The sequence below is a fragment of the Papaver somniferum genome, chromosome 6, assembly GCF_003573695.1.
Source record: "Papaver somniferum cultivar HN1 chromosome 6, ASM357369v1, whole genome shotgun sequence".
Lineage (NCBI taxonomy): Eukaryota > Viridiplantae > Streptophyta > Magnoliopsida > Ranunculales > Papaveraceae > Papaver > Papaver somniferum.
The window spans coordinates 62,571,906-62,598,875 of record NC_039363.1 but is presented as its reverse complement, the minus strand read 5'-3'; the positions used below and the strand labels follow the sequence as shown (position 1 = coordinate 62,598,875).

Sequence of the window (26,970 nt, the reverse complement as noted above, 5' to 3'; positions counted from 1 at the left end):
TCTTCTAAAGTAGTTTATGAATTATTTTCCAGTTAATTCGTCTATGTCTCGACGAATTAAATAATAACATATAAAGGAATGTTACGTTTAGTTTGACTAATTATCGTTCAAATTATTCAACTTATTTCTCTCTCCTCTTCTAGACAACCAGTACATCAGAATTCAAGAAAAATTAAAATACTAATTAAACATTTAATGTTGATCACTAAATTAAAATTATTGTTCACTAAACATGTGTTTTGGATGCATGAATGGAATCTTGTTGTATCTTCAACTCATCTAACGTAGGAGTATTTTTTTCCAAGATTTTCATTAATGGAATCTTCTAAAGTAGTTTATGAATTATTTCCCATTAATTCGTCTATGTCTCGACGAATTAAATAATAACATATAAAGGAATGTTACATTTAGTTTGACTAATTATCATTCAAATTATTCAACTTCTTTCTCTCTCCTCTATGCGAATCGGGCGAATATGCAAGCCTAACTCAATATTTTTTCAAAACTGTTGATGTTGATTACACATTCTCATATCTAGTTTTTTTATTCTGCCTATGATCTTATAGTTAATCTTTACTAATGTCTTCTAATTAATAAGCATCTTGCATCATTTTACGTCATTTCTTTGATTACTTTCTTTTTATTTTATACCGTTCACTCGTCTTTGTTGTTTTTATTTTTATCATGTGTAACTAATTACTCACGTGCTTTCCAAGATGTGTTCACAGTTTACCGTCTTAACAATATCGTTTGCTACCTTTTATGTTGTGTTCATGGCGTTTGCCGAGTCTGTTAATCTTAATCGTTTGATTTCATGTTTATCCTGTGTTAGTATCAACTGCAATTGGTGGAGGAAGTTTCAAACCCGATTCAACTCAGTTTCCTACCCTAGTACCAAAGTCCGCCTTGATGTACGCTAAAAAAATTCAAATAAATCAGTTACCACGTCAACCGGAAATTCTGGCTAATCAGTCTTCTCTACATCCACGTTCACAGCTGCACCTTCCTTTGTAATCCTAAGTCAATACTCAATACCATTACTACGCATATTCAGGGAAAAGGAAACAATATAATCCTGAATAATTGCCAAAACGTTAAAGATTGCCATCTTAAACCCTATAAAATTCATTCTCTGAAAATCATTCAAGAAAGAACCGATACTTTGCGGCTGCTAAAAATGGAAGATCAAAACTTATCTCAAATTGGTCAATTGGTTAACAATTTCAAGTAAGCTACGTTAGATCTGAGAGATAGTAGTGAGATTGTTATAGTGCAACAAGAAGGTAACAACAAAGGGAAAGAAGTTGAAGAAGCCAACTGGGAAGCTAGCGCGATTGGAAAAGTTATCATTGAAGGAAGAATGAGTCATGATAGGTTCAAAAGTTTATTTTTCACTTGGCCTTTCATTACAGCTGAAAATCTCAAAATAGTGGAAATCGATCCGAATATTTTCATTTCCAAGTTCAGCAACTGGGATTTGCTTAACAAAGTCATAGACGAACGTCCTTGGAATATTAATAAGAAGTTGCTGGTGGATGATGACTACATACCACAGACGATCTACACTGAAAAATAATGGGGCTTTGAATTGTTCTGGATTCAGCTAAAATTCCTCTTACTGGAACACATGAATGTTTTTGTTGTTACAAAGTTTGGTGAAATCATGGGAGAAGTTGTTAAAATAGAACCATAAGATGGTATACCGGTGAATGGAGTACCGGTGAAGGTTTGTGTTAACATTGATCTTACTAGTCCTTTGAGAAGGGGTGTCGAAGCTTATCCAATGCAGGGATAACTCGATGGATTAAATTTTATTATGAACGTCAACCTCCAGGTATTTGCAATGAATGTTACATAATAAAACATTGCAATGTTTTATGCAAGGATACTTATGAATTCCTAGCTAAGGCTCATGAAAAGCCACATTTCTTTGGCAAAGTCTGCAACCTAAGGAAGACGATTTCTTCTTCAAAATCAGTTGAAGCACCAACCTCCAGAAAAAGTCAGAAGAATTTCGTTAAGAGCACTGTTTTTGTTCCACCTAAAGATGGTATTCCTGTTAACATGGACTTTCTTCTCAAGTAAAGCTCTTATGATGGTGATGAAGACACGAGATTAGGAAAACGACATCGAGCCAGCAACAACACTACCCTTTGTCTCACCAGTCCTGAAACTTCCTCTTCCAATGCTGATAATGATAAAAACATGGGAGAAAAAGCAGCTCATAGGGGCACAACTAACGAAGAAAAAACTGTTAATACATCTGAAGAAATCCAGGTAATTCTTACACTGACCATAATTCTTTGTTTTAAAATTTTTACACTTTTAATTAGGTTTCTTTACATCTCTCCAGTAGTCATTAATAATCAGGCTGAATTCTTTCTTAATCAGCATTTATTGTTTCTTCATGGATGCATAAAAACTCATAATAAGTTTTACGTACTCTTTCATCGTAAGACATATCACATAATTGTGTATACCCTCATTATTTTAATTTTCCTCTGTTGTTTTTATACCTCTCACAGTATGAAAATAATCTCCTGGAATGTTCAAGGTTTAAAAACCTCTTATACTAGAGATCATCTTAATGATTTAGTAAGATCCCATAACCCTGACATGATTTTTCTTTGTGAGACACAAATTTGTCAGAATAAAACCAAGCCTCTATTGAGAAATCTTCATTACCCAAATCAAGCTTACATTTAGTCAGTTGGTTTATCTGGAGGCCTTGTTCTGCTATGTAAAGATGGCTTCACATGTAACTTGCTAGATGTTAGTCATAATATGTTCAACCTTTCCATCCAATTTGATCCTAGTAAGACAGTTTACCACCTTACTTGTTTGTATGGTTACCCTGATTATACTAGGAAAAAAGATCAATGGGAATATCTTCTTGAAATCAGTAATAGTCATAGTAACCCTTGGATTCTCATTGGTGATCTTTATTTTCATCTCACAGGAGATAATCAAAAAGATTCCTCTTCTTCAGATGGTCTTGTTAAAAGTATGATTAACTCCTATGGTCTTGAGGATTTAGGTTTTGTTGGGAAAGACTACACTTGGACCAGGAATAATCTAAGAACAGGCTCTAGAAGATCTAGGATTGACATGGCTCTAGAAAATAGTGACTGTTGTTATTATTTTCCTTACTCTCAGTTAAGACATCTTACTCAGGTTGGAAGTGACCATAGTCCCATTATGTTTTCAACTAATATAAAAATACAAAAAAGTTGGAAGCCTTTTAAATTTTTCTAACCTGGTTAAATGATGAAAGTTGTAGTTCTATCATTAAAAATGCTTGGAAGATTGAGGTTGTAGGTTCTCCTGGTTTCCAACTTGTGAAGAGATTTCAGTCAACAAGGAAGGAATTATCCTTATGGAACAGAACTCATTTTGGAGATGTTAATACAAAGGTGGATAATCTGCAAAAGGACTTGGATTCTTTACAAGCTCAACCTCCTTTAGATGAAAATCACAACAAAATTCTTCAAATCAATGAGGAATTATCTATTTGGCATAAAAGGAAGACTGAACTGTATCAACAAAATTCTAGGTATCACCTCGTTCATGACATGGACAACAATAGCAAGTACTTACACAACAAAAAAAATAGAAGAAGAGAAAGAAACAATATAGACTCTCTACAAGATCATGGCAGCAACTGGCTTCATTCTAGAGAGGAAATTTCTCAACATATTACTTCTCATTTCAAAGATATAATTACTTCCGCAGGAGTTCACTTGGATGACAACTTATTCATGCTACTTCCTTCCATTATTTCTGAGTTAGATAATGTGCTTCTCTCTAAAGTACCATCACATCAAAATATTTTAACACATTGGAGAGTATGGAGAACTGGAGTGCACCAGGTCCTGAAGGCTTTCACGCTGGTTTCTATAAAAGCCAATGGAATATCATTGGTAAAGATGTTTTCCAAATGGTCATCAGATTTTTTGAAACCAAGAATATACTGAAGTAGATCAACAAGACCTACATTTCCTTCATTCCCAAGAAGAAGAAATCTGTTTGTGCAGCTGATTATATACCAATTGGTCTATGCAACACCTCCTATAAGATAATCTCAAAGATCATTTTTAACAGATTGAATCCATTAATGGAGAAGATAATATCCCCATATCAGGCAACATATGTTTCAGGGAGATTAATCAGTGACAGCACTGTAATGTCTCAAGAAATAATTCATTTAATAAAGAGGAAAAAAGGTCAAATTGGTTGGATGGCTCTTAAGTTAGACACGTCAAAAGCTTTTGACAGGCTAGAATGGGACTTCTTGATTAAAGTTCTAAAACACTTTGGTTTTGATAATGATTTCTGTGACCTATCAATGCATTAGCACAACAACTCTTTCAGTCATGCTTAATGGTACACCTTGTGAAGATTTTCACCCTACAAGAGGAATTACACAAGGTGATCCACTCTCACCTTATCTTTTTATTCTTGCCATGGAATTTCTCTCAAGACATCTTGTTTCGGCTCAACAAAATAACACCATTAAAGGTATTAAAGTGGCTGCCAATTCTCCAACCATTAATCATATGTTATTTGCAGATGACTGCTTGATTTTCACTCAAGCCAATGTTACTACAGTGGACAACCTACTAGAACTTCTTCATAATTTTAGTAATCAATCTGGTCAAGTTATAAACTTTGACAAATCTTCAGTGCATTTCAGCAAGTATACAAATCCAAAAGTTGCAGCTGATATTATTCAATTGTTAGGTGTTAAATCTATGAATTCTAAGGAAAGATATCTTGGCTCCACTCTATTGTTGGGGCATTCTAAACAAGAGGCTTTCAAAGCTGTTGAGGATAATTTCATTCATAAATACTCCACATGGTCTTCTACTTCTTTAACTCAAGCTGGCAGATCCACCATGATTAAACATGTACTTAATTCAATTCCTATTTATCAGATGGGAACCTTCAAGATACCAAACCAAACTATCAAGAAGCTTATTACAATTCAGAGAAGATTCTTTTGGGGTCACAGATCTAATAGAGGTAACAATCCAATTGCTTGGCAAAAAATTTGCAAGCCCAAAGATTTGGGTGGTTTAGCTTTTAGATATTTAGAAATGTTAAACTTAGGCCTCTTAACTAAGTTAGCATGGATATTGTGTACTGAATCAGGTGCATTATGAGTAGTAAATATTTCATCAATGGGGATATTCTACATCAAAATCTGAAAGCTGAGAATTGCTCATACACATGGAATGGTATCATCAAGGGTCTTCAGGTGGTTCAACAAAACTACTTTATGGAGGTGAATAATGGAAGGAAAGCAAAGATTTGTTTATATAGATGGATCCCAGGCTTAACAACTCCTCCTCTGCCCGTTAATGATCTTCACAGATTTTACCAAGAAGTTGAAGAACTGATTCTGCCAAATTCCAACAATTGGAATGTGGACTTGATCAATAAACTTTTTGATCATAATACCTCTCAAAAAATTCAGAGTATATATTTGGATACATCAAAAGAGGACATTATGGTGTGGATGCCAGCTAGAGATGGTAAGTTTACTGTCAAAAGTGCTTATAAGAAACTCACTATGAGTAACTCTGAAGTTTATATCAACTGAAGAGTAATTCAAGACAGAATCTGGAGAAGTCTTTGGAAGACTAGAACTGCACAGATAATAAAACCTTTTGTGTGGAAATGCATACATGAAGCTCATCGAACAAGATTTAAACTGAGTTTTCACAATGCCAGTATTGAAACACATTGTGCTATCTGCAATCACAGTGAAGAATCTATGGAGCAATCAGTTGCAGACATGCTTGCAAGATCTGGAGAATGTTTAATATAAACATTGAGGAAGTTCAAAGAAGGGGTATTAGTGTTTCTGAATGGATGGGAAGTTGGTTTACCAACAATAATGGTGTTATTGAGGAAAAGATGTTATACACCTTGATGACAAGTGCCTAGATTATATGGAAAGATAGATGTGATGTTGTGTTTCAAGGGGTATCTCTTAACTCTTTTACTTCCATGCATAAGATCCAATATCACTTGCAGTCTCATTTCCATGATAATAATGCATTCACTCGTAATATTAACACTAATAGAACCTCTCATTGGCAACCTCCTATGCGTGATATCTTAAAATTGAATGTAAATATTTTTTTTGGATTATGATACTAACCAAAGTGGCACTGGTATTGTTATACGTTCTCATACAGGAATATGTGAAGGAATCAAAAGAAGTTATGCATATGGAATTCTGGGCCCGGAGATAAGTGAATGCATGACAATACGTGAAGCGCTGGTGTGGGCTAAAGATAAACAGTTAGAAAGAATTCACATAAAAGCTGATGGAAAACTTATCATTCAGTCAATAACAGGCGATGGGAGAATAGAAACCTTCTTAAGGAAATCATTCATTTAAGTTCAAGTTTTTTGCAATGTTCTTTCTCTTATATTAGTAGAGATGACAATCAAGTAGCTGATGCAGTTGCTAAAACTGTTAGGAAAACAACTACTAATTTAGATCTTATTAATAATTTCCCTGAACCTCCTGGCAAGCGATACAACCTTGCCAACAATTAATTAAATTCTTTTTTTGCATAAAAAAAATAAAATAAAAAGAATGAGACAAACAAGAGTAATAATAGTCATGGTCAAATTGAACTTAAATTTTGGAGGTGGTGAATAAGAGTAAGCATATTTGAAATATCAAGCTGATTATTGTTGGCTGGTTCCTTCGAATTTACAGGAAATTAAAAGGCCAAATCAAGCACGGTTGCTAATGAGGGTGCCAGATCTAGTGGGGTGTACCAAACCAAAATAAAACTTATTTTATCTTATATAAAAACATGTTTTGTTTTATCTTAATTTTGATACACGCCCATTTAATCTGGCACCCCATTAGCAATCTTGAAATCAAGGAGATCCCAGATAATGACACCAGAGCAACACCAACTATGGTCCAATGACATCAGGTGAGCTGAGCATCCATATGTATATTTGAATATTGGAAAAAAATAGTGAACTTATTTGGACTCGGAAAATTAAGAACCTGGTGGGCTCCATCAAACAAAATCTGATCTAGCTAAGCTACGTGGATTATTGACTAATCGGAGCGTCTAAAATGGCTGTTTCCACCATCTAACAAAAAATTGAAACAATTAAACTTGTAACGTCTATATTTTCCTCCCAACGGTCGAAAAAATTAATAATACTCAAAACCGTAGAAATCCTGGATTTAGCATCATCTTCTTCAAGAAATCCTCACAGACAATACAAAAAAGCTTCAATTTTACAGATTTTCCTTCGAAGGTTTCTTCAACACAACACTAAAAAAATGGGTATTCTTCAATACCCAGAATCAATTAACACTTCAGATCTTCAGATATGGAACAATGTTGCCTTTGATGATGATGCAGAAACAGATGAATCAATCGCCATTAAAGATTCTTCTTCCTGGTATCCTCTTCAACCTATACTCATGAATCAATCTAAAACCCTAGAAGATTTTGATTCTTTAAAAGAAAACAGATCTCCTGTTTCTTTGATTTCTCCATCAGCTAAGGCAGTCGAGTCTAAAGGGAAACCATTAAAAGTTCTGTTTAAACAAGGTCTTCTTCCTCCTTCACTATATGTTTCAACGGATGATAAAAATCAAGGTAATCTTGATGGTGATAATGTTGATACAGAGATTGAAGAGATTGAATTGGAAATTAATCGGTTGTCATCTAAATTAGAAGCACTTCGACTTGAGAAATCAGAGCAAAATTTGAAAACAATTGAGAAACCAGAAAATTTTCAGAAAAAGATTGGAAAAAATTTGATATTAGCAAATCCTAATTCGACGATCCTGCGCAGGGGTGTTAGTTTAGGGCCGATAGAAATCATATCTAATGAGAAATCAAAGCGAAGACAGAAGACCATTGAGAATCCGGAGAATTTTCAGAAAAAAAATGGGGGAAATTCGATAGCAGCAAACCCTAACTCGAGGATTCAACAGCGTAGGGGCGTGAGTTTGGGGCCAACAGAAATCATGGCGAGCGTCAAATCTCGACCACCAATCAAGCCAGAAATAACCCCACAACAATCTCGTAGGAAATCTAGCGTCTTTAAGCTTCAAGAAATTAATGAAGAGAAGGTTACAACAGAAAGAGGAGGAAGAAGTTTAAGTCCGGTGTCCCGCCGTTCTGTTTCGAAACCTCAGCATCTGAAACAAGGGTTTGCTACTACTGGTGGATTAAAGAAACCAGTAAAGAAGGATGAGATGTTTATCTCAAGTATACAGCCAAAGAAGTTATTCAAAGAAGGTGAAAAATTTGTTAGTCCTAAGAAAAATGAAAGAGTTGTTGCGAGTCGGTATACTCAAATTCCTGGAACACAGTATATTGGAACTCAGAAACAGATTGAACAATGGAAGAAATTGTGGCCTGAAAGTGATAAGAAATGTGCTTCTTCTGTTGGGAAATCGCCAAAAGTTGTTGTGCCTGCTACAAGTGAAGGGCGAGTTAAAAGACGATGGGAAATTCCAAGTGTGGTCAGTCCTACATTTTCAATTTTGAAAAGGGCAGAATTACTTCCAAGGATTAACACGATTAGATGCAATGGTGTAGTTAGTCCACGGGATTCAGGAGCTGCAAAGAAAGTTGCAGATTTAGTAGGAAAGAAAACATTTTTTAGCGCAGAGTCATCAGTTGAGTTGGATAATTCAGTTTGTCAAGCTTTGGAGTTTGATGAAGTCTTATAGAGCATTAGCGGAAAAGACGTCGCATTGGTGTGAAATACAGATTGGAAGTGAGCAGCAGATGTTACTTTGTTATGTTGTTCTTTTCACTTTTCTTTGTCTTTCAAATTTAGTTTGGTTATCAATCCGCTGTTAATAAACTGGGAAAGCTTTCTCCTGCCTCCATACTGTAATTTGTTGATTTTATTTTTCAGTGGAAAATATATTACAATTCAAACTTTTGCATCATAACTTTCTACTAGTGTTTTCCTCTCAGCTTTAACTGTAGTTCCTGGCCCTTTTGAGTGGACCAAGTATCATTTGCTTGTTGGATCATAATACCATCTGTGGTTTAAAAATGTCATTTATCATTTGCACCTAATGTGTGAGTTGACGCACTTTAGGAGGAGAAATGCACCTAAACAAAAAGATTAGATTGACCTAAAACTTGGTTATAAGGTTGTAGACGTTTCGGGCATTATCATGATTCACGTATCTTTCTCGAAATCCAACTTTTGAACATTTTTACAAGGTTTTGCCACCACTTTCTAGAGGAGTTGATAGTGAGAGGAGCCAAAGTATATGTGCAAAAGAAGCCACCTCCACCGTCTCAAAATAAAAGAAAAGTTCAAAGTGTGCAGGAGCAAGAAAAAAGGAGAGTTTTATCCATCATTAGAGAAATATCAAACTTTTTTTTTTATCAGAAATAAAACAAGACCAAGAAAGTTCCTTTGTGCCGACCCCAGAGAAAGATTAACTACATGATAAATAAAACCAAGCAGAAATAGGTGTACAGTAATGAACGTTTACGTAATCCCCCACATAATACAAGTTTAATCTAATCTAAACCAATTAAGCTTAATCGACAATGAAAGCTAAGTTTACCAACAAAGACAAAATTTAGAACATTTCTCCATCCACCTTAGAACGATATGTGGCACGGTTACATCCAGAATAGAACCACAAGATAACATGTGCCCAGGATAAATCCAGGTCCCTTATTTTTGTCTTTTGTGCAGCCCTGTCTAATACTTCCAAAAGAGAAAATGTCAAGCTGTGCTGTTCCCATGGTATAGGTATTAGCCACAGTAGAGTTTACGGGTCCCATCCAGAAGGATGGGATTGCTACCTAAGACTTGTAGGCATCTGGTGCAAATTTCAGACCATGAGTTAAAGATGACCACAACGTATGGACCCCGACCACCTACACTTACGTGGGTGACCTGAACCCTTTCTTTCCAATTCAACCTCAATATAATCCTTACCAGCAGCCACCACTACAGACTCATCTCAACCAGCATCTGTTGGCTTCCTCTTTTCTTCACCACCACAACAACCAGTTAACTCAGCAGTCTAAAAGTCCATCCTCAAGCTCTCACCATGTTAGAAGGCAAGGCAGTCATCGGTGAGACGGACATGCTTCAAACCATGCAGCAGAACGCACTTAGCCTTGCTGGTAAGGCACTTGATACCTTTGATGTCACCGACTCCACTGAAATTGCTCGCTTTATCAAAAAGGTAATGCTCGATCCAGTCTTGCCTATACACAGTTCTCAATCCATCTGCTTCATGCAAAGCTTATATTGTTTCTAATTCCATGGCATCATTGCAGGAATTTGATGAATCGTATGGACCAGGGTGGCAATGCATCGTGGGGAGGGATTTTGGTTCCTTTGTAACCCATTGTCATGGTTGTTTCATCCACTTCTGTATAGGCAGCCTCGCTATCTTACTCTTCAGGGGAACAGCAGATCGTGAAATGGAAGTTAACCAGTTTGTCCCATTGGAGCCACTGTAAGGCCTGAACATTTTTTCCTGTCTCTACTTCGATTTACTTTCGGTAATATGCTTGTAAAAAGAGAAACAGCAATGCAAAGTCATTTCACGAGTTATAGTATCTCATTGCTCCGTCTTCCTGTTTTTTTCGTACTCCCTTGCAAGGGGAAGAATCTTTACTCCCGTTCAGATGTTAAAATTCATCTCATCGAGAGAACCTTTTCAGCCTGAAGAGATAAATGAAAAGTGAATAAACTAGTTAGTAACTGAGGAGACATGTGCTGCTACATGTGTTTACACTATTATGGCACATGCTTATGTATAAGGCCACTGTAAGCAACACTATCTTCATTATGCATGTCTCAATAAAGCGAGAGACAAGAGAGATAGGCATCGGGACGAATAGAAAGAGAAATACCTAGAGCAAGTTCATTTTCAGAGGGTGAGAACGAAAGATGGGGCATCTGTTCTTGGCCCAGCAACAGAACGGTAAACATAAACTTTCTCTGCTTGAAGTTCATCGCTCTCATCATGCTTAATCACCTCTACATTCAGCCTTGGCATCTTCCCGGCAAGAAGCCTACAACCATTCATTGTGACTTTGCAGGCTGACATCCAAAGGGACCTCATGGACTCACATTTCTCAAACCCTGACAGTAGTGCTTCATTCCCAAATGGACAATCTCGTATCTCTAACTTGCGCAGCTTAGGGCATCCTTCCAGAACACACTTCATACCCAAGTCACTGCTGCCTGCAAATGCAACAGAGAGAGTCTCCAAGTTCTTGGCATACTTTCCAATGTACTCGAATGTAAGATCTGTCAATAGGCCGGATATTGAAAGCCTCTGTAGCTTGGTGCAGGTCTTGACCACTGAACCAAAAGCCTCATCCATAGGTTCCCCAGTCAGGTACTCAGGCTCATGTGGAGTCATAATGCATAGGCGGAAGTGGGTGAGGCCTGGGCAATTTTGCACCACAGTAGCGACAGCAGCATTTGTCATCTGCCGGCAGAAGAAAAGGACGTAGTGGAGATTAGAGCAGCCACAGGAAACAGCAATTAAGCCCTTCTCTGTAACCCCAACGTGTTCCATATCGAAGGGATCAAGCTCAACTGGGAAGACACGGAGCTCCTCAAGTAAGGGACAACTTGAACCTACAACCTCCAGACCTTCGTCTTCAATTGAGTCTAAAACCTGTACCAATATCGGATAGAGTTAAAAGGCGCTTTCTGCTATTACATGAGTACCCAAACACAGCTACTCTACTTTTTTCTTTCGTGATATCACAGCCTATCTGGATGACTCCACTAGCGTAAATTTAAAAGCAGTTAATTCATATAGAAAAATAGAAAACATGACTCGAGAATAAGCTCCTTACCCAGAGTCGTCGAAGATTAGGGCAATTTGGGAGCAGCTTAGAGAGTTCTGTACTTTGCACACATGCCTCACTCAAATTCAAGTAAGTTAGACTGGTACAGGCAGGATACAGTGCTGGGAGGTGTAGAGAACTAACATCCCACAGACCAGAGAGCGTGTATAGTTTCTTGCAGTTGCTGAATGCAATTGCAAGTTCCTCACACCGCTGAGGAGCGAGCTCTTGCGAAAACGAGCCAGTCCCAAGCTCAGTAAGTCTAGAAGCTCGCGCAAGCAGCCTCTGTAGCTGTTCCAAGGTTACACCTCTATTAACCTTTAAGACCCTCAGTGCTTTGCACCTGACCACTAGCGCCTCCAGAGCATCAAAGTTAACTTCACTTTGGAGACTTGCAAAATTGAGTAGTTCTAGAGATGTGAAGCTTTCGGGAAAGCAGCTTAGCCACCTGCCTTCAGCATCATCAATGGCATTCTCTTGAATATCAAGCTCAGTCAAGTTTCTGAAAGTCAGAGAAATGCAATAGATGATAAATTAATCAATTAAATCTATATGTGAGACTAAATTATTTTCATGCATAAGCTGAACCGAAAATAGAAATTGAGGACTCAACTTTGCAAAAGATTAAAGCAAAAAGATAAGAGATTATCCCAGATAAATCATTAAGATTAGTTCTTTAGAAGAAATGAATCTTCTAGAAGTACAGCGAAACATAGAGCATCTAATTGGCTATAAAGCATCTATGTTTGTGCAAGAAGAACTGCGGTGTACCATAATTGCAAAAGGCAGATGGTTGAAAGAATAAATCGTACTGTTAAATCCAATATAAAACGATTATGCTTGATTCCCTGTTATAGATGGTAGCTACATTTTTTTAAACGGGATGCACCTAAAAGGCTCCAATAGCTTCCACTCACTAGATTCTCAGGCTGTAAAGGTTTCCAAAATTAAGAATAGTTCAAAAACAAAGTATACACAATAACGAGATAGAAAGCAATTTTGATAGGTTATCCTTAAACATTTTAGAATCAACCAAAAGATGATATTTATGCCGGTGTGGGCAATAACTTTCAGCTGTACTGTCGAGGTGATAAAGTTGTGCAGAATAAGTCCACCATCCCCTAATGATTGTCAGTAACTGGATCAAATGCGAAGGGAATATGCGTATTTGAATAAATAGCCCAACCAATCAACACATCAGTTTAAGTAATAAATGGTCTCAACTCTCAGCTAGTCCTAACTTTTCACAAGAGTCCCTGAGATAAGGTATTTAGAATCCCTTGACTCTTGAGGATAAGACAGAAAGATGGAACCAATGGCACCATCAAACTTTTAACAATCCAGAGAGATCATTCCACCATGGTTGCTCCTTTATAATGACTCTTTACAAGTTACCAGCATCATTCCCAATACAAAAATTGGCATCTACTCTGCATAAATCGTCACCATTACTACAACTATGTTGGGATGTAAGAATCGCCAACCATTCTGGCTATTAACAGCTACGAAACAAGGAGTATTTTGTCATCATTTCCACAAAATTTAGACTATACTGAAATGAAAAGGCAGTAAGTTACCATACCACAAGGACATGGGATCATTTGTGATGAGACATTATCAAGCAACACAAGTCCTATAATAGTTCAAACCTCACCTCCAGTGAGGACACTGAGAAGTGGACTGGACAATAAGAATTTTCATATCAAAGTAATGAACCTAATCCCACATTAGAGATGCTCACAAGATGAAAGTGATCAGTATAAACAAGAAAAATAAAGGAGCTTACTTGCAATGAGTAGCAATGGCAGCTAACCCATGAGTACTGAATCCATCACAGACTTGTAAAGAGAGGGCTTTAAAATGTAGAAATGATTGAGCTAAAAACTCCAAACTTTCATCACTTACTGTCATTCTCTTCAACTTAAGCTCTTCAAGTGAAGGATAAGCTGATGCAAAAACAAGTAACCATGAATGAATACTAGCACCCCAATCAAGTGGAACAAGACTGAAATCTGAGAATCTTGGCTTTCCTTTAATAGTCACACTTTTAATGTTGAGAAATCTTCTAATCAGTATTTCAGGTGAAACAGAATAACAATTTCCAATGAATACATGTGTTCTACTCCATCTTTCTGCACTATACCAATCTTTACAAACCAAAGAAACAGAACTTCTATCTTTGTGTGATTTCACAAATACCAGAACACGCTCTAAAATCTCATCAGGAAACGATGATACCACCCTATTATCCTCATCTTCTTCCTCTGGAGGATAATCCTTTTTTCTCTTTGAATCCATTACAAAAGCACTCAAAATCTATTCCTGGGATTTCATTTTTATATGAAATGAAGTAAAATAAAAACTGTATCTAAAAGATATTGTTTATCAAGTTAGAAAAACACATACTTGACTAAATACATCAAGAAAAGAAAAGAATCTCCAAACCGCACACAGTAGAAACAAAGATCTCTCCTTCCAGGGAAGTCACTCTCAAGGATTTTCGCTCTCTCCCTCTCAACAATAGAGACCCCTCAGAGATTTCAAAAAAGAAAAAGAAGTAGAAAAAAAGAAATTCAGAGAGATCACAGAAAGGAGTCCCTTTTCTCTGATTTTTTTTCAATGAATGGAAATGAAGAATCTCTATTTAATTAGCTCTTAATAATAATAACAATAATAATAATAAAGTAGAAACATTAAATAAACCTATTTCCTTTTCTTCTTCTAACATAATTCACCAAAAACACTCCATCAGATAAAATCACCACAAATAAAAACAAACCCATTTTTGGAAGATTCAATCGAACAAGCAACTAGAAAAGTAAATTAACCTCAAGGGAGTTGGGGAAGTTGGGTGTAGTTGTGTTTTTTCCCGTTAGTCGTGAGGGAGTTCGAGGGAATCTCTCAAAATCCCCATTAGTCGTGGGAGAGTTTTGAAGAATCTCCCAAACTCCCTAAAAAAACCCGTTAGTCGTGGGGGAGTTTGTTTTTTTTGGGAGTTTGGAATTTATAGTGTATTTTTGCCTCACTCCAAATCTCTCAAAAAAGTAGAGATTTTGGGAGAGTTTTTCAAACTCCCTACACTCAACACACCAAACTCTCTCAAACTCCCTATACTCTCTTACACTCCCTCAAAATCCCCAAGATTCAAAATACATTAAATTCCCTCCAACTCACTCGTGAACTAACCCCTGTAAATGTAGTAAAAATAAAAAAAGAAATTAAGATTTTTCAACCTCTTCTGTGTTTTCTCCAGTGGTCTTTATGACGGGCTAGAAATTTAAGCCCAATGCCAAAAGAATGGTTTATTGCTGTTAACTGTGCGTAGTGCGCACCGTGTTTAACCGACTGACACGTAATGCTTATGTGCTATATTAAATGGTCTTGAGATTTACGAGGAGGGTATGCGTACAGCAGAACAGGCGTAAAGTAAAAAGAAAGAATCTTTTCTTATTGCCAGATCATTGACGTAAATTTTTTGTTAATAGCAGTACGATATATACCTGAGGGGATTGATTTTTTTAAGACTACTTTTACTGATGTTGACACGATAGGTCTAAGGATGAAAACTGTACGATTTACAGTTTTTCACTCGTGATTATAAAAGGTTGTTACCCATTAAGTCATCTGTAAAGATGTGGATTAAAAACAAAAAACTAATAACGTTGCGGTGAAAGATCCAGTTTTGACTCAAGTGGATGGTTGGCCAATCCAGCGGCCGCTTGGTTGCATTCCTTGTATTTAAAATGGGTGGAGAAGAGTCGGTCGCATTAGCTGGTTGATTTTGTTGATCATGCAGGTACGGGTATAGAGCTGGCAACCGGGCGGGCCGGGCTGGCCCGTTACGGGTTCGGGTTAATACGGGTCGAAACCCGCGGGTGGATATTCTTCGCGGGTTAGCATTTCTTCAACCCGTACCCGTAACGGGCTGAACTTGCGGGCTCACGGGATAGCCCGCCCGTATGTCAGATCTGAATTGTCCGACAGAGTATTCACTGTTTTCTGGGCAAGACTGATGCAACCTAACATAACATTCACATAACTCATTTCATATTTAGATTCATTTCAAATTTTCAATCAACAACAGATTCACTAGTGACATTATCAAAATTTAAAAATCTAGTGAAACAAAATGATAAAATTGAAAATCTTAACAAGTAACAACTGTTTAATAGTAATACTAATACCATTATACCAGTTACACAGTCAGTCAGTCACAGTTACAATTACACAGTTCAACAAAGAAAAATACCCTTTGAGAATCGACACCGTAGTAACTAGTAATACCATTTTACCATACCATAGATCCTGCACAAAATATATATTGTGGTTAAACCAAAAACTGATAACTGTCCAAAAAAACATCTCCAATCTCTTTTCTATACAAAATTTGGAGACACTGTGATAACTGTCTGTCCAAAAAACAATTTGTCCAAAAAACATTCTCATTTTCCATGTCTATCTTTGAGTTGCTCCAACTAATCATTATTATGAATTTGTAATTCCAAGCAAAAATAAATCAAACAAAAGAAAAGAAACAAGTCAGAATTTGCATATTTACCCCGCTTTATATTGAAGAAGTATGCAACTACGCATACTAATTAGACGCATAAGAACTTACTTCGCCATCCTCCAATGCCTCATCCTCCAATACACCAAGTTCAAATCCTAATACATCTTCTCCAATAAGCCCATTTTCCTCATCCAAATCTTCTTTTCCTACATGGATAAAAACCATCGAAGTTAAATATGAAATTTAGATATTCAACTAAATGCAATATAGGCACTTACCAACTCCAAGGTCCCAATCACGAGTTGTTATCACCGGCTCAGCATTTTCAGGTAATAAGGAACTCCGAAATCGATCAATTACCCTTCCGCCAATACTAAATGCAGATTCTGAAGCGACGGTTGAAATAGGAATTGACAAGATGTCCCCAGCCATTCTTGAAAGAACTGGAAATCGTTGCTCCTGGCCTTTCCAATACATTAGGATGTCGAATGATGGATTCCGTTGACAAGGATGTTTCTCACTAAGATATAGATCTAACTCTGACAAGTCAGATTGCAGATCACCACCACCATTTTCCTGTGCTGCAGCGTATTCCTGCATAAAAAGAAAGAAGTTAGAAATGAGAGCAAAGTACTAGTTATCTTCTATGAGAACATAAAGTACAAGAACTTCACAAACACACACAGATAAAACACAAAATAATACAAGACCACATGTACGTAATAAATAAGCTTCAAAATTACCTCGTACCACTCACTTCCTTGATGGGCAGAATTCCCATCGGTTTGAGTACCCAAATTCTGAGTTCCAATTCCAGAAGCTCTTGAAAAGATGCAATACTCATTATAAAGTTTTTTCATTTCATCACGCACATCATTAACTTTTCTTTCTAGTACTCTTACATCAGGATACAACTTGGAGTAAGCAAAGTTCAGATAATGAAGTTTATATCTAGGATCTAACACAAGTGCAATAGCCAATATAGGACTCAAGTTCGTCCAATAACTGTTAAATTTTTCTTGCATCTCTTTTACCATCTCCCTAATGTAATCAATATCATTTGTACTTTCTTTTTTGAGTAACACCTGAACTCGACAAACTCCTTCAAAATAAAGATTGGAAGTAGGATACTTACTACCAGAAAATAAAGTCGTGAGATCATAAAATGTCTTGAGAAACTTTGTGACAACTTCAATTTTCTCCCATTCTTCATCAGTTGGACAGTCTTCATAGTCTGGATCCACCTCCTTTAAATGAGCAAAAACAACTCTATAAACAAGACAGCTGTCCAACATGAGATAAGTTGAATTCCACCTGTATAAAACAACACCAAGTGAGTATATAAACATTAATACAATCTCTAACTGTATAAGTATAACAAAATAACAGTAGAAACCCACCTTGTGCTCACGTCTTGACGAATACCCCTTCTTGTTCCAGACATTCCTAAAGCATCAACAATGTCCAAGAATTTTTGTTTTCTTACTTGAGACTTTTTAAGGGACTTCACAGACTTTCTTATCTTAAGCACAGCTGGATCAATCTTCATAAGTCTATCTTTTACGATAAGAGCTAAGATGTGAGCACAACAACGCACATGAAAGTATTTTCCCTTGTTAAACAAGATCTTCTTCGCAACAAGTCTGCTTTGCATAATTCTAGCACAAGCTCCGTTATTTGCAGCGTTATCCAAGGTGATGTTGGATACTTTATCTTCAATTCCCCAATCTTCTATCATCGCAAATAGCATGGCAGAAAGATTTTCACCTATCAAAGAGTGGAATGGGTAAAAGTTAAAACTCTCAATTAAGTAATTCACTTGTATGAGGTGGTGGAAAATCTCAAGACTAAAGCAGATAAGCAATATATAAATATCACATGATAAAATAAAAGATGTCATGAATTAAGTGCTTAACCTGTATGAGGTGGTGGAAGTTCACAAAAATTCAGAAGATACTTCTTTAACTCCCAATTTTGATCAAGATAGTGCACAGTTAAGCTTATATACCCTGTAGTCGTAACAGAAGTCCACATGTCAGATGTTAGACACATCCTACCTGCAAGGATAAGTCAAATACATCAGCAAATATTATGATAATCAATCACTCATACATACAAAAGTAAGAAACAAAACATGTCACCGAAATTTGAAATTCTGGACTGCAACATACCTGGAGCAAGTTTCAACATGTTTCGAATACCTTCTTTTCGTGTTTTATGTCTTTTGATAACATCAGCTTTCCCAGTATTCCTTGATATTGGTTTAGCATCCTCATTTAGATAAGCACATATATCCCTAAATTCTTTCCATTCCACCAACGAAAATGGGACGTTTCTTGCAATGAGTAATGTTGAAAGAAGATCCCGGAACTTCATTTGATCAAATTTGCGTACGCGGGTAGACAGCTGGCCGTTCTTTGCAGATAACATCATCTGCCCTATGTCCTTAGACTGACGCTGAGGACACACATGCCTTCTCATAGATGAGGTTCCGCCTTTGCTGCTTTCATATTTATATCCAAATTTACAAGCCTTACACACTCCCTTCTCTGTTCCATCTTTCTCTTTAACGCGGTCAAAAAAGTCCCAAACATCAGATCTAAGTCGAGATTTCTTTGAATTGTTTCCTTTCTTTCCAATTGAAATAGTTGTAGGTGCACAACCAACAGTTGCAGGGACATTCTCAGAATCTACCATTTCAACATCGTCATCCTCACTACTCATAACATCGTTATACTGTTCTTGTACACTTGACATCCTAGAATAATGGAGCCACAAAGAATAGGTCAGAGTTCTAAACAATCAAACAACAAGAGTACTCCGATAGATGAATAAAGAAACCTATCTCAAAAGTGAACTAAGAAGTGAGATGATTTATCCAAGTACAGATAATTTGTACAAAATACAAGTCATTAAGCATAACCTAACTAGTAGTCACTACCCATATCCTTAGATTCTCAATCAGGTGAATTCTCCCTGAAACTTTGTCAGCTTCTCCTTAAGCTAATCAAACATAGACACATAAAGCCAAAACCCAATTTTCCTGCGGGATCCTAGAAACCCCCTGGACCCAATTATCAAAATTCCCATATGGGTTTTACTTCCATTTCAATCAAACAATGCTCTTCTGTAGTGTATAATTGAACCTATTCAAATAAGTATCCTTATAGAATTAGGGAAAAAATAATGATCAATCAAATCCAACACACATAATTCATAGAAAATCATTAAAAAAAAGTTCAACAACAGTACTTAATCAGTATTCAATATTTCAATAAGATCCATCTATGATTCTATAGAATCTATACTAACACAAACCCTCACACATTCAAAAATCGAAATCACTGAGAACTAGAATCATATACTGATATACATATAGTCAAAAACTCAAAATCAGATTAATAAGACCACAAAGGTAGACTGACTGCAAATAGTTAGATTAATAAGACCACAAAATCAGAAAAGTTTTTATATTAACAATCCAAAAAGAAAATAGACTGCAAATTAAAGTAATAATACCTTTTGAGTTTTGATGATTGAGATTCTTTTGTTATCCACAAATCAAAAGAACAAATTCCGCTTGTAGGCTAACATGAACTGAATCCGATTGATTTATGTTTAATCTCAAGAGTCACGGACTCACGAATCACGATTGATTTAGGTTGCTAAGAAGAAGAAGATGAGAACATTGAGAAGTGACAGAGTTCTTCAGACTCTGAGAATTAGAGATTCACAGTTCTTCAGAGTTCACTTCTCAGAGAATTAGAGAAACGAACGAAAGGGAATTATCTAGGTTTTTCTTTTTCTTATACCACGCGTAGAGAAGTTAGAACACGTATAGAGTATAGAAGTTGGGGAGACAGACACGTATATAGGACTCATGGGAGGGGCGACGCCACGTGTCTTCACAAGTTACCCAGGGCGGGTTGACGGTCTGAACCCGCGGTTTTGGCGGGCCGGGTTAACCCGTTTGTGCACGAGCCTGCAATTTACCAACCCTAACCCGGCTTGTTTAGAAACCAGCCGAGCCGGGTTAGGGTTTTTACGGGCCAGGCCGGGTGAACCCGCGGGTTTTTGGCTTGTTTGCCAGCTCTATACGGGTACCAAGGCAGTATTGGGTTGCTGGTGGTGATGAAATGCGTGAGGTGTCGCCGAATTAGTTTCATAACAAAGTTCAGCCGGCTGATATGACGTTGTTTCATAACAAAGTTAAGCCCAAATACATCCCATATAAGGCTCTTCTACTGGACCAAACTCGCCTTGAGTTTGAGGAAAACTAGAAAAAGAATTATAATCTTATGATTTCAGTCTAAAAATCCTTTCTACTTTGATCTTATGATTTTAAAATGATTCTCTTCCTTACTATCATGATTATCATAGAACAAAAATTCATGAATCTATGGAATCATTTTTAGATTTTATTATACTTATATTTGTCTTTTTTTAATATTTACAAAATCTTGTTTCTAATTTTCTAAATGCATGTATGTGAATCTCTGCAGGTCTCAAGATATCATTCAATGGGGAAACTAGTGGTGGAATTCAGCTTGTATTATGGTACAGCTGAACGAATAGCAGTGGTGTTTTCAACAGTGGTGCAAATCATCCTCTTCTTGATGATGGTTCATATTAGCAGATCAATAATTCTTCAAAATATCTCGAATCACAGTAAACCAGAAACACAAATAGATACTCATCTATACCAGCATTTCTGTCAAATTCAAAAATCCTTCATTCTTGTTCATGATGATCTTCATACAAGAGAAAATCAATATAAAAAGTTTCAAAAAAATTTGGCTCCTAAACTCCAGTCAATCAATACCAGAATTAATTGCATGAATTTAGGTTGCATGCAGTATTCTGTTTTACTTCCTTTTTCAACAAGTTACCCCGGATATTCTCAATTCGTTCGAAAAATAAGCCTCAAAAAAGGAAAGATGAATATTTTTGAACTAGAGCGGCATTCCAAAATTTATTTTATATCTTCTCAAAGAAATTTAAAAGATATTATACTTGATTCTAGGGATCTCAGTACGAGTCTAAAGGAAAGTCCTTTAAGGATAAATACTACATATACCTATTGTTATATTATTCTATTCTCATCTTTGAATACTAGATTTAGAATCTGCTGGTCCCGAAATCAAAAGAATCATATGATGTCTTCTTCACGAAGCAATAGCATCAATCTTCTTTCAGGGCAACTGAGAAGAGCCAACATTGAGATTCCAGGCAACCGACGAACAGTGGGTTCTACCCAAGCAATCACTTCAGCTGCAGGAGAATGGAGTTTTGGTATCCTAGGAAAACTTGTGGAAAATAAAAAGATGCAGATGAAAATTATAAGAGAAGAAATCAACTCATTATGGAGGAAATATCGCAACAAAGATATTAGAATTATGAGTCATAATCTTATGCTGGTCAAGCTAAATAATGAAGAAGAAAGAGACGAGGTCATTTCAGTTATCCATGGCCGATAGATGTTGTTTTATATGTGCTACAGAAATATTATTCTAATATCCCATTGAAAGATTATATTTTTACTCATCAGAAGTTCATGCTACAATTCAAATATCTCAAGTTGGAGCATATGAATGTTGTTATCATTGATGAGGCTATAGGTTTCATGGGTGGAAAGCTTGAAACAAAACCGGCAAACTGCAGGACAAAATATGGAAACATTGTAAAACAATTGTGGGGATTGATCTAAAGAAATCCCTTCATCGTGGAGTCTGGTGGAAAACCATTGATGGTGAAGCTGCCTGGGTGCAATATCATTGAAATCTTCAACCAAAGAATATTTGCCCTAAATGTTATGTGATTGATCATATGGAGAAAACTTGTGAGCACACAACCTATCTTCTTTATCTGGATAGCTTGTCTTTTGCTGAATATGAAGCGCTTCTTAGAGAAGAAGTTGTTGCTGCGGAAGGTAACGAGGAAATTAGTATGGACAACTCTATGGAAGTAGAACAAACAGGAAATGAAGACAATGATGGCCCTAGAAATGTTAAAATACTGAGAAACTCTTCTCTTAACCAGGAGCCCTCGATGAACCCTCATAATATCCATGTTCAATGATGAAGCTACTAATATGAACCAGCATCAAAGTTCAATAATGGATTCGGATAATTCAGATGTACCTATCCTAGAAGAACCCATAAATGATTATCAAGAAGGACCATCTCAAGTATACACTAAATCCAATTTTGCCTTTTACTTAATAAGTTACTTAGATAATCCTTTTAATTATCATTTGTTACTCGAATTTTCTCTCTCTTACATAGATAGTGAGCTAGTTATGAAGATTCTTGTATGGAATGTGCATGGGCTTGCCCAAAAAATCACTAAGGACCAGTTGTGTTTTCTTATCAAAACTCAGTCACCTGATTTCTTGTTTCTTTCTGAAACTAAGATAAATTCAAGTAGAATGCTAAGTCTATCCAGGTCTCCTAAGTATTGTAATCATATTTGCATTGATAGGGTTGGTCTTGCAGGTGGTCTCATATTAATGTGGAAAGATGGTATTGCTTGTGAGGTTCAAGAAGCCAATAATAACATTATACATGTAGTTGCTACTCTTCATCCTTATAAGCCCGATGTTCTTATCTCCTTTATGTATGGCTCTACTTACTTTGATGTCAAGAAAGAGCAATGCGAATTAATGAAAAGAATAGGTGGAAATATTAGTCAACCTTGGTTAGTGATAGGTGATCTTAATGTTCATCTTCATGATGAAACTAACTTGTTTAATGTTACTATGGAAGATAAATATATGCAATCTCAGATTAATACTTGCGGTCTTATGGATCTAGGTTTATCTGGTAGAGAATATACTTGGTCTAGCAATAATATGGGTACTGGAGAAAGAAAATCTAGAATAGATTTAGCTCTAGGAAACCATGACTGGAACATACACTTTCCTCGTGCTAAGTTAGTACATCTAGTGCAAGTTGGTTCTGACTACTGTCCCATTCTTCTTCATACTGAAAACATTATTAAAAATCTGTGGAGACCTTTTAAATTTTTTGTTATGTGGATGAAGCATATTTCTTTTAAATCTAAGTTGGGTATAGCTTGGAAAGATGATGTTGATGGTTCTCCTGCTTTTAATTTATCCATGAAGCACCAAAGAACTAGGAAAAGACTTTCTCATTGGAATAGAGTTGAATTTGGAGACATTGATAGAAATATCAGTAATCTTCAAAACCAAATATTGCAAATCCAAAATGAAAAATCTTTTACTAATCAGAATAATAGACTCATGAATATCACTAGTCAACTTGAAAATTGGTTTTCCATCCAGGGAGAGTTTTATAAGCAAAAATCTGGAGACAAGTTTATTACTGAGATGGACAATAACACTAAGTATTTTCACACTCTTGCCAATAGAAGGATATTTAGGAAAAATATAGACAGTTTGTATAATAATGATGGTGTTTGGTTTGATAAAAAAAGAGAGGATATTGCTGATTTGCTTGTTAATCATCTCAATGTTGTCAGTACACTTCTAATATTGTCTTATCTGAGGATATTTTTAACATTATACCTATTGTTTTAAATGATGAGGATAATAACAGGTTGACAGATATTCCTTCAGCTGAGGAAATTCATAAAACAGTTAAGGATATGGCATCTCAAAGCTCTCCAGGGCCTGATGGCTTTCAAGCTGGTTTTTACCAAGCTAATTGGGATATTGTAGGTAATTATGTGGTTTGTGTTGTGCAAAAAAAATTTTGAAACTGGTTTCATGTCTAGAGAATTTAACAAAACCTACTTATCCTTAATACCCAAAACTGAGGTTGCTAAAAATCATGTTGATTTTAGACCTATAGGCCTTTGTAATACTATTTATAAGATCAACTCTAATATCTTAGCTAATAGAATGAAGCCTTTCTTAAAGCATATTGTCTCACATTTTCAATATGATTTTGTGCCAAGTAGAGCTATTCATGATAACATAGTTATGGCTCATGAGATGATACACACTATGAAATATAAAGAAGGAAACAGCGGTACTATGGCTCTAAAACCTGATCTTTCTAAAGTCTTTGACAGGCTTGAATGACCTTTTCTTTTGGGTATGCTTAAGCAAATAGGTTTTAATGAAAATTTTTGCAGATATATTGAGCAGCGTATTTCTACTACCAAAATCTCTATCCTTCTAAATGGTACTCCTATGCATGAGTATAGTCCTACTAGAGGAATAAGACAAGGAGACCCTCTATCCCGTTATCTGTTCATTATAGTTGTGGAATATCTTTCCAGACTTTTATTAGTTGCTACTAATAATCATCTTAACTCAGGTGTGAAAGCTGCTAGAAATGCTTCTGCCATCACTCACTTATTATTTGCAGATGACATTCTCTTATTTACTAAGGCAGACATGCATAATATCTCAGGTATTTTGAAAGTTATTAGTGATTTTGGTAAGTACTCAGGAAAAATGCTTAACTTTAATAAATCTAGTGTTTATTTTAGTAAAAACTTAAGTCCAAATACTAAAAAAGTTCTTTCTAGAGCTTTAAATATGTCTGAAATGCAAGATTCTGACATCTATCTTGGTGTTACCTTGTTATTAGGAAGAGATAAGAGTAAAGGCTTTAAACCCATTATACATTCCTTTGGTTCTAGATTAAAAAACTGGAAAGGAAAAACCATGAATCAGTCTGCTAGATCTACTATGGTGAAACATGTTCTAAATGCTTTGCCTACTCACCATATGGGAAGTTTCAAACTTCCCAACAATCCTTTATCTCAACTATACTCTATTCAAAGACATTTTTGGTGGGGAGATAAAAACAATAGAGGCTATAATCCTATAAGATGGAACAAATTTAGCATTCCTAAAGCTCTAGGAGGTCTAGGATTCCGAAATCCTGAAAACTTTAATATTGCTTTACTTGCCAAACAAGATTGGAAAGCTTGTAGTGGTGAAGATTCTCTCTGTGTTCAAATTCTTAGAGCAAAGTATGCTAAAAATGGTAGCTTCCTGCATATTAATAAGCTAAAAGATGACTGCTCTTGGTTGTGGAGAAGTTTCTATACTGGTCTTGAAGTGATTCAAAAATATTATGTTTGGGTTGTTAGATATGGCACAAAAATTAAGATTTGGATAGATTGTTGGGTTATTGGTTTAGATAGCCCGCCTGTTCCAGTTACTGGAGCATCTATCTATGAGACTTATAATCTTGTTTGTGACTTATTTTTACCTGGAACTAGGATTTAGAATGATGATATTATCAACATTCTCTTCAACCAGGATTGTGATGCTATGATACTTAACATGAATATACCATATAGTGGTGAGGATTGCCTCATATGGAAACTTGATAGGAATGGGAAATTTACTGTGAAGAATGCTTATAATACAATATGCAGTGATTATGTTAATACTCAGGTTGCTTGTGACCTTGTTCCCACAGAGATATGGATACATTTATGGAAAACTAGAGTTCCACATAGGGTTCAGCTATTTATCTGGAAGTGCATTAAAAACATTGTTCCTGTTAGGAATTTTCGTTCTAGATATAATCATAATATTGATACTCATTGTGCTTTTTGTAATAACAATGTTGAAACTCTTAATCATCTTTTCTTTGAGTGCAACTATTCTAGAAACATTTGGTTGGGCATGAATATTAATATATCAGCCATCTCTGAACAATTTCCAAGTTTGATCAACTGGATCATAAGTTGGTATTTTTCTGCAAATCAAAACATCCCTCCTCTCTATATGATGGATGAATGAGAAAAATCTTCACAGATTCATGTGCACTTTATGGTATATCTGGAAAGATAGATATTCTCTTATTTTTCAGAACACTAGACCTCGTCATCAAGGAACTATTGCTAGAATTAACCATCTTCTGCAACAATGCAGTAAAACTTTAGCTAGAGATCTTAATAGGAATGTTAATAGTTTGCAGGTGAAAGAATGGTTGTCTCCAGATAAGGATCATATTAAAATCAATATTGATGGATCTTATATTCCAAATAAAAAAAAAGCCTAAGACTAATCATCCGTAATTGTGCTGGTCAATGTATAGGTGCAAGAGGCATACAAATGGGAGAGGAAGTTGCAGAGGAGTATGGAGCTGAGTATTTTGAATGTAAAGCTCTAGAAAAAACAGTGGAATGGATGGAGGAACTCAACATTATTTATGCAATCTTTGAAGTTGGTTGTGAATATGTGTCTAGATCAATAAATTAAGAAGAGTCGCAGGTCCATTGGTTCAATCAAGGGATTCTCTACAAGTTAGAAATAAATTTGAAACTAAACAGTTATGGTTTTGTAAGTTTGTACACAGACTAAGTAATCAAGTAGCTCACTTACTAGCTAAAAAAATTAGAGATGAAAACTCTAATTTCCGGTTTGAAGGAAATCTACCATCTGATATCGCTATGGCAGTAGAGAAGGATAATTGTAATGTTTTCTTCTAATTAATAAATTTTCTTTAGTATCAAAAAAAAAAAACTCGCCTTGAGTTTACGTTGAAAATGACGAGTTAAAGAAGGAATTTTGGCACTACCACTAGCGGCACAACTTGATATTGAATTATGCATTGGAATTGCTAACCAAGCATAACATAACTTTTGTTTCAAAGTTCT

General features: G+C 36.0%; 4 protein-coding genes across 4 annotated transcripts; 3 read left to right on the top strand and 1 right to left on the bottom strand.

Moving 5' to 3' along the window:
- Positions 1–7,324: 7,324 nt before the first annotated feature.
- LOC113290855 lies at positions 7,325–8,731 on the top strand. The gene has a single exon (XM_026540443.1). It carries the CDS (start codon positions 7,325–7,327, stop codon positions 8,729–8,731), a length of 1,407 nt encoding a protein of 468 aa, XP_026396228.1.
- A 1,215-nt stretch (positions 8,732–9,946) lies between these two features.
- LOC113287760 (dynein light chain 2, cytoplasmic-like) lies at positions 9,947–21,906 on the top strand. The gene is made up of 3 exons (XM_026536594.1): positions 9,947–10,225; positions 10,320–10,501; positions 20,865–21,906. Exons 1-3 carry the CDS (start codon positions 10,088–10,090, stop codon positions 20,893–20,895), a joined length of 351 nt encoding a protein of 116 aa, XP_026392379.1. The 5' UTR covers positions 9,947–10,087; the 3' UTR covers positions 20,896–21,906.
- On the bottom strand, positions 10,641–14,631 carry LOC113287759 (protein TRANSPORT INHIBITOR RESPONSE 1-like). The gene is made up of 4 exons (XM_026536593.1): positions 13,639–14,631; positions 11,862–12,354; positions 10,902–11,677; positions 10,641–10,710 (listed from the first exon to the last, which is right to left on the bottom strand). Exons 1-3 carry the CDS (start codon positions 14,148–14,150, stop codon positions 10,919–10,921), a joined length of 1,764 nt encoding a protein of 587 aa, XP_026392378.1. The 5' UTR covers positions 14,151–14,631; the 3' UTR covers positions 10,641–10,710; positions 10,902–10,918.
- Positions 21,907–22,477: 571 nt separating the features above from the next.
- LOC113290854 lies at positions 22,478–26,483 on the top strand. Its single transcript, XM_026540442.1, has 7 exons — positions 22,478–23,311; positions 23,863–24,061; positions 24,237–24,417; positions 24,481–25,552; positions 25,622–25,759; positions 26,181–26,288; positions 26,409–26,483. Exons 1-7 carry the CDS (start codon positions 22,478–22,480, stop codon positions 26,481–26,483), a joined length of 2,607 nt encoding a protein of 868 aa, XP_026396227.1.
- The last annotated feature ends 487 nt before the right edge of the window (positions 26,484–26,970 follow it).

Excerpts from the sequence above, each read along its gene's own strand:
- LOC113287759 (XM_026536593.1), bottom strand. The coding sequence starts at position 14,150 with ATGGATTCAAAGAGAAAAAAGGATTATCCTCCAGAGGAAGAAGATGAG. Across the intron at positions 12,355-13,638 it reads GCCATTGCTACTCATTGCAA|AAACTTGACTGAGCTTGATA; the intron begins GTAAGCTCCTTT and ends TCTGACTTTCAG. Across the intron at positions 11,678-11,861 it reads CTAATCTTCGACGACTCTGG|GTTTTAGACTCAATTGAAGA; the intron begins GTAAGGAGCTTA and ends ATATTGGTACAG.
- LOC113290855 (XM_026540443.1), top strand. The coding sequence starts at position 7,325 with ATGGGTATTCTTCAATACCCAGAATCAATTAACACTTCAGATCTTCAG.
- LOC113290854 (XM_026540442.1), top strand. The coding sequence starts at position 22,478 with ATGGATTCGGATAATTCAGATGTACCTATCCTAGAAGAACCCATAAAT. Across the intron at positions 24,062-24,236 it reads AGCTAATTGGGATATTGTAG|CTAATAGAATGAAGCCTTTC; the intron begins GTAATTATGTGG and ends CTAATATCTTAG. Across the intron at positions 26,289-26,408 it reads GGAATGTTAATAGTTTGCAG|GTGCAAGAGGCATACAAATG; the intron begins GTGAAAGAATGG and ends GTCAATGTATAG.
- LOC113287760 (XM_026536594.1), top strand. The coding sequence starts at position 10,088 with ATGTTAGAAGGCAAGGCAGTCATCGGTGAGACGGACATGCTTCAAACC. Across the intron at positions 10,226-10,319 it reads TTGCTCGCTTTATCAAAAAG|GAATTTGATGAATCGTATGG; the intron begins GTAATGCTCGAT and ends GCATCATTGCAG. Across the intron at positions 10,502-20,864 it reads TTTGTCCCATTGGAGCCACT|GTCTCAAGATATCATTCAAT; the intron begins GTAAGGCCTGAA and ends GAATCTCTGCAG.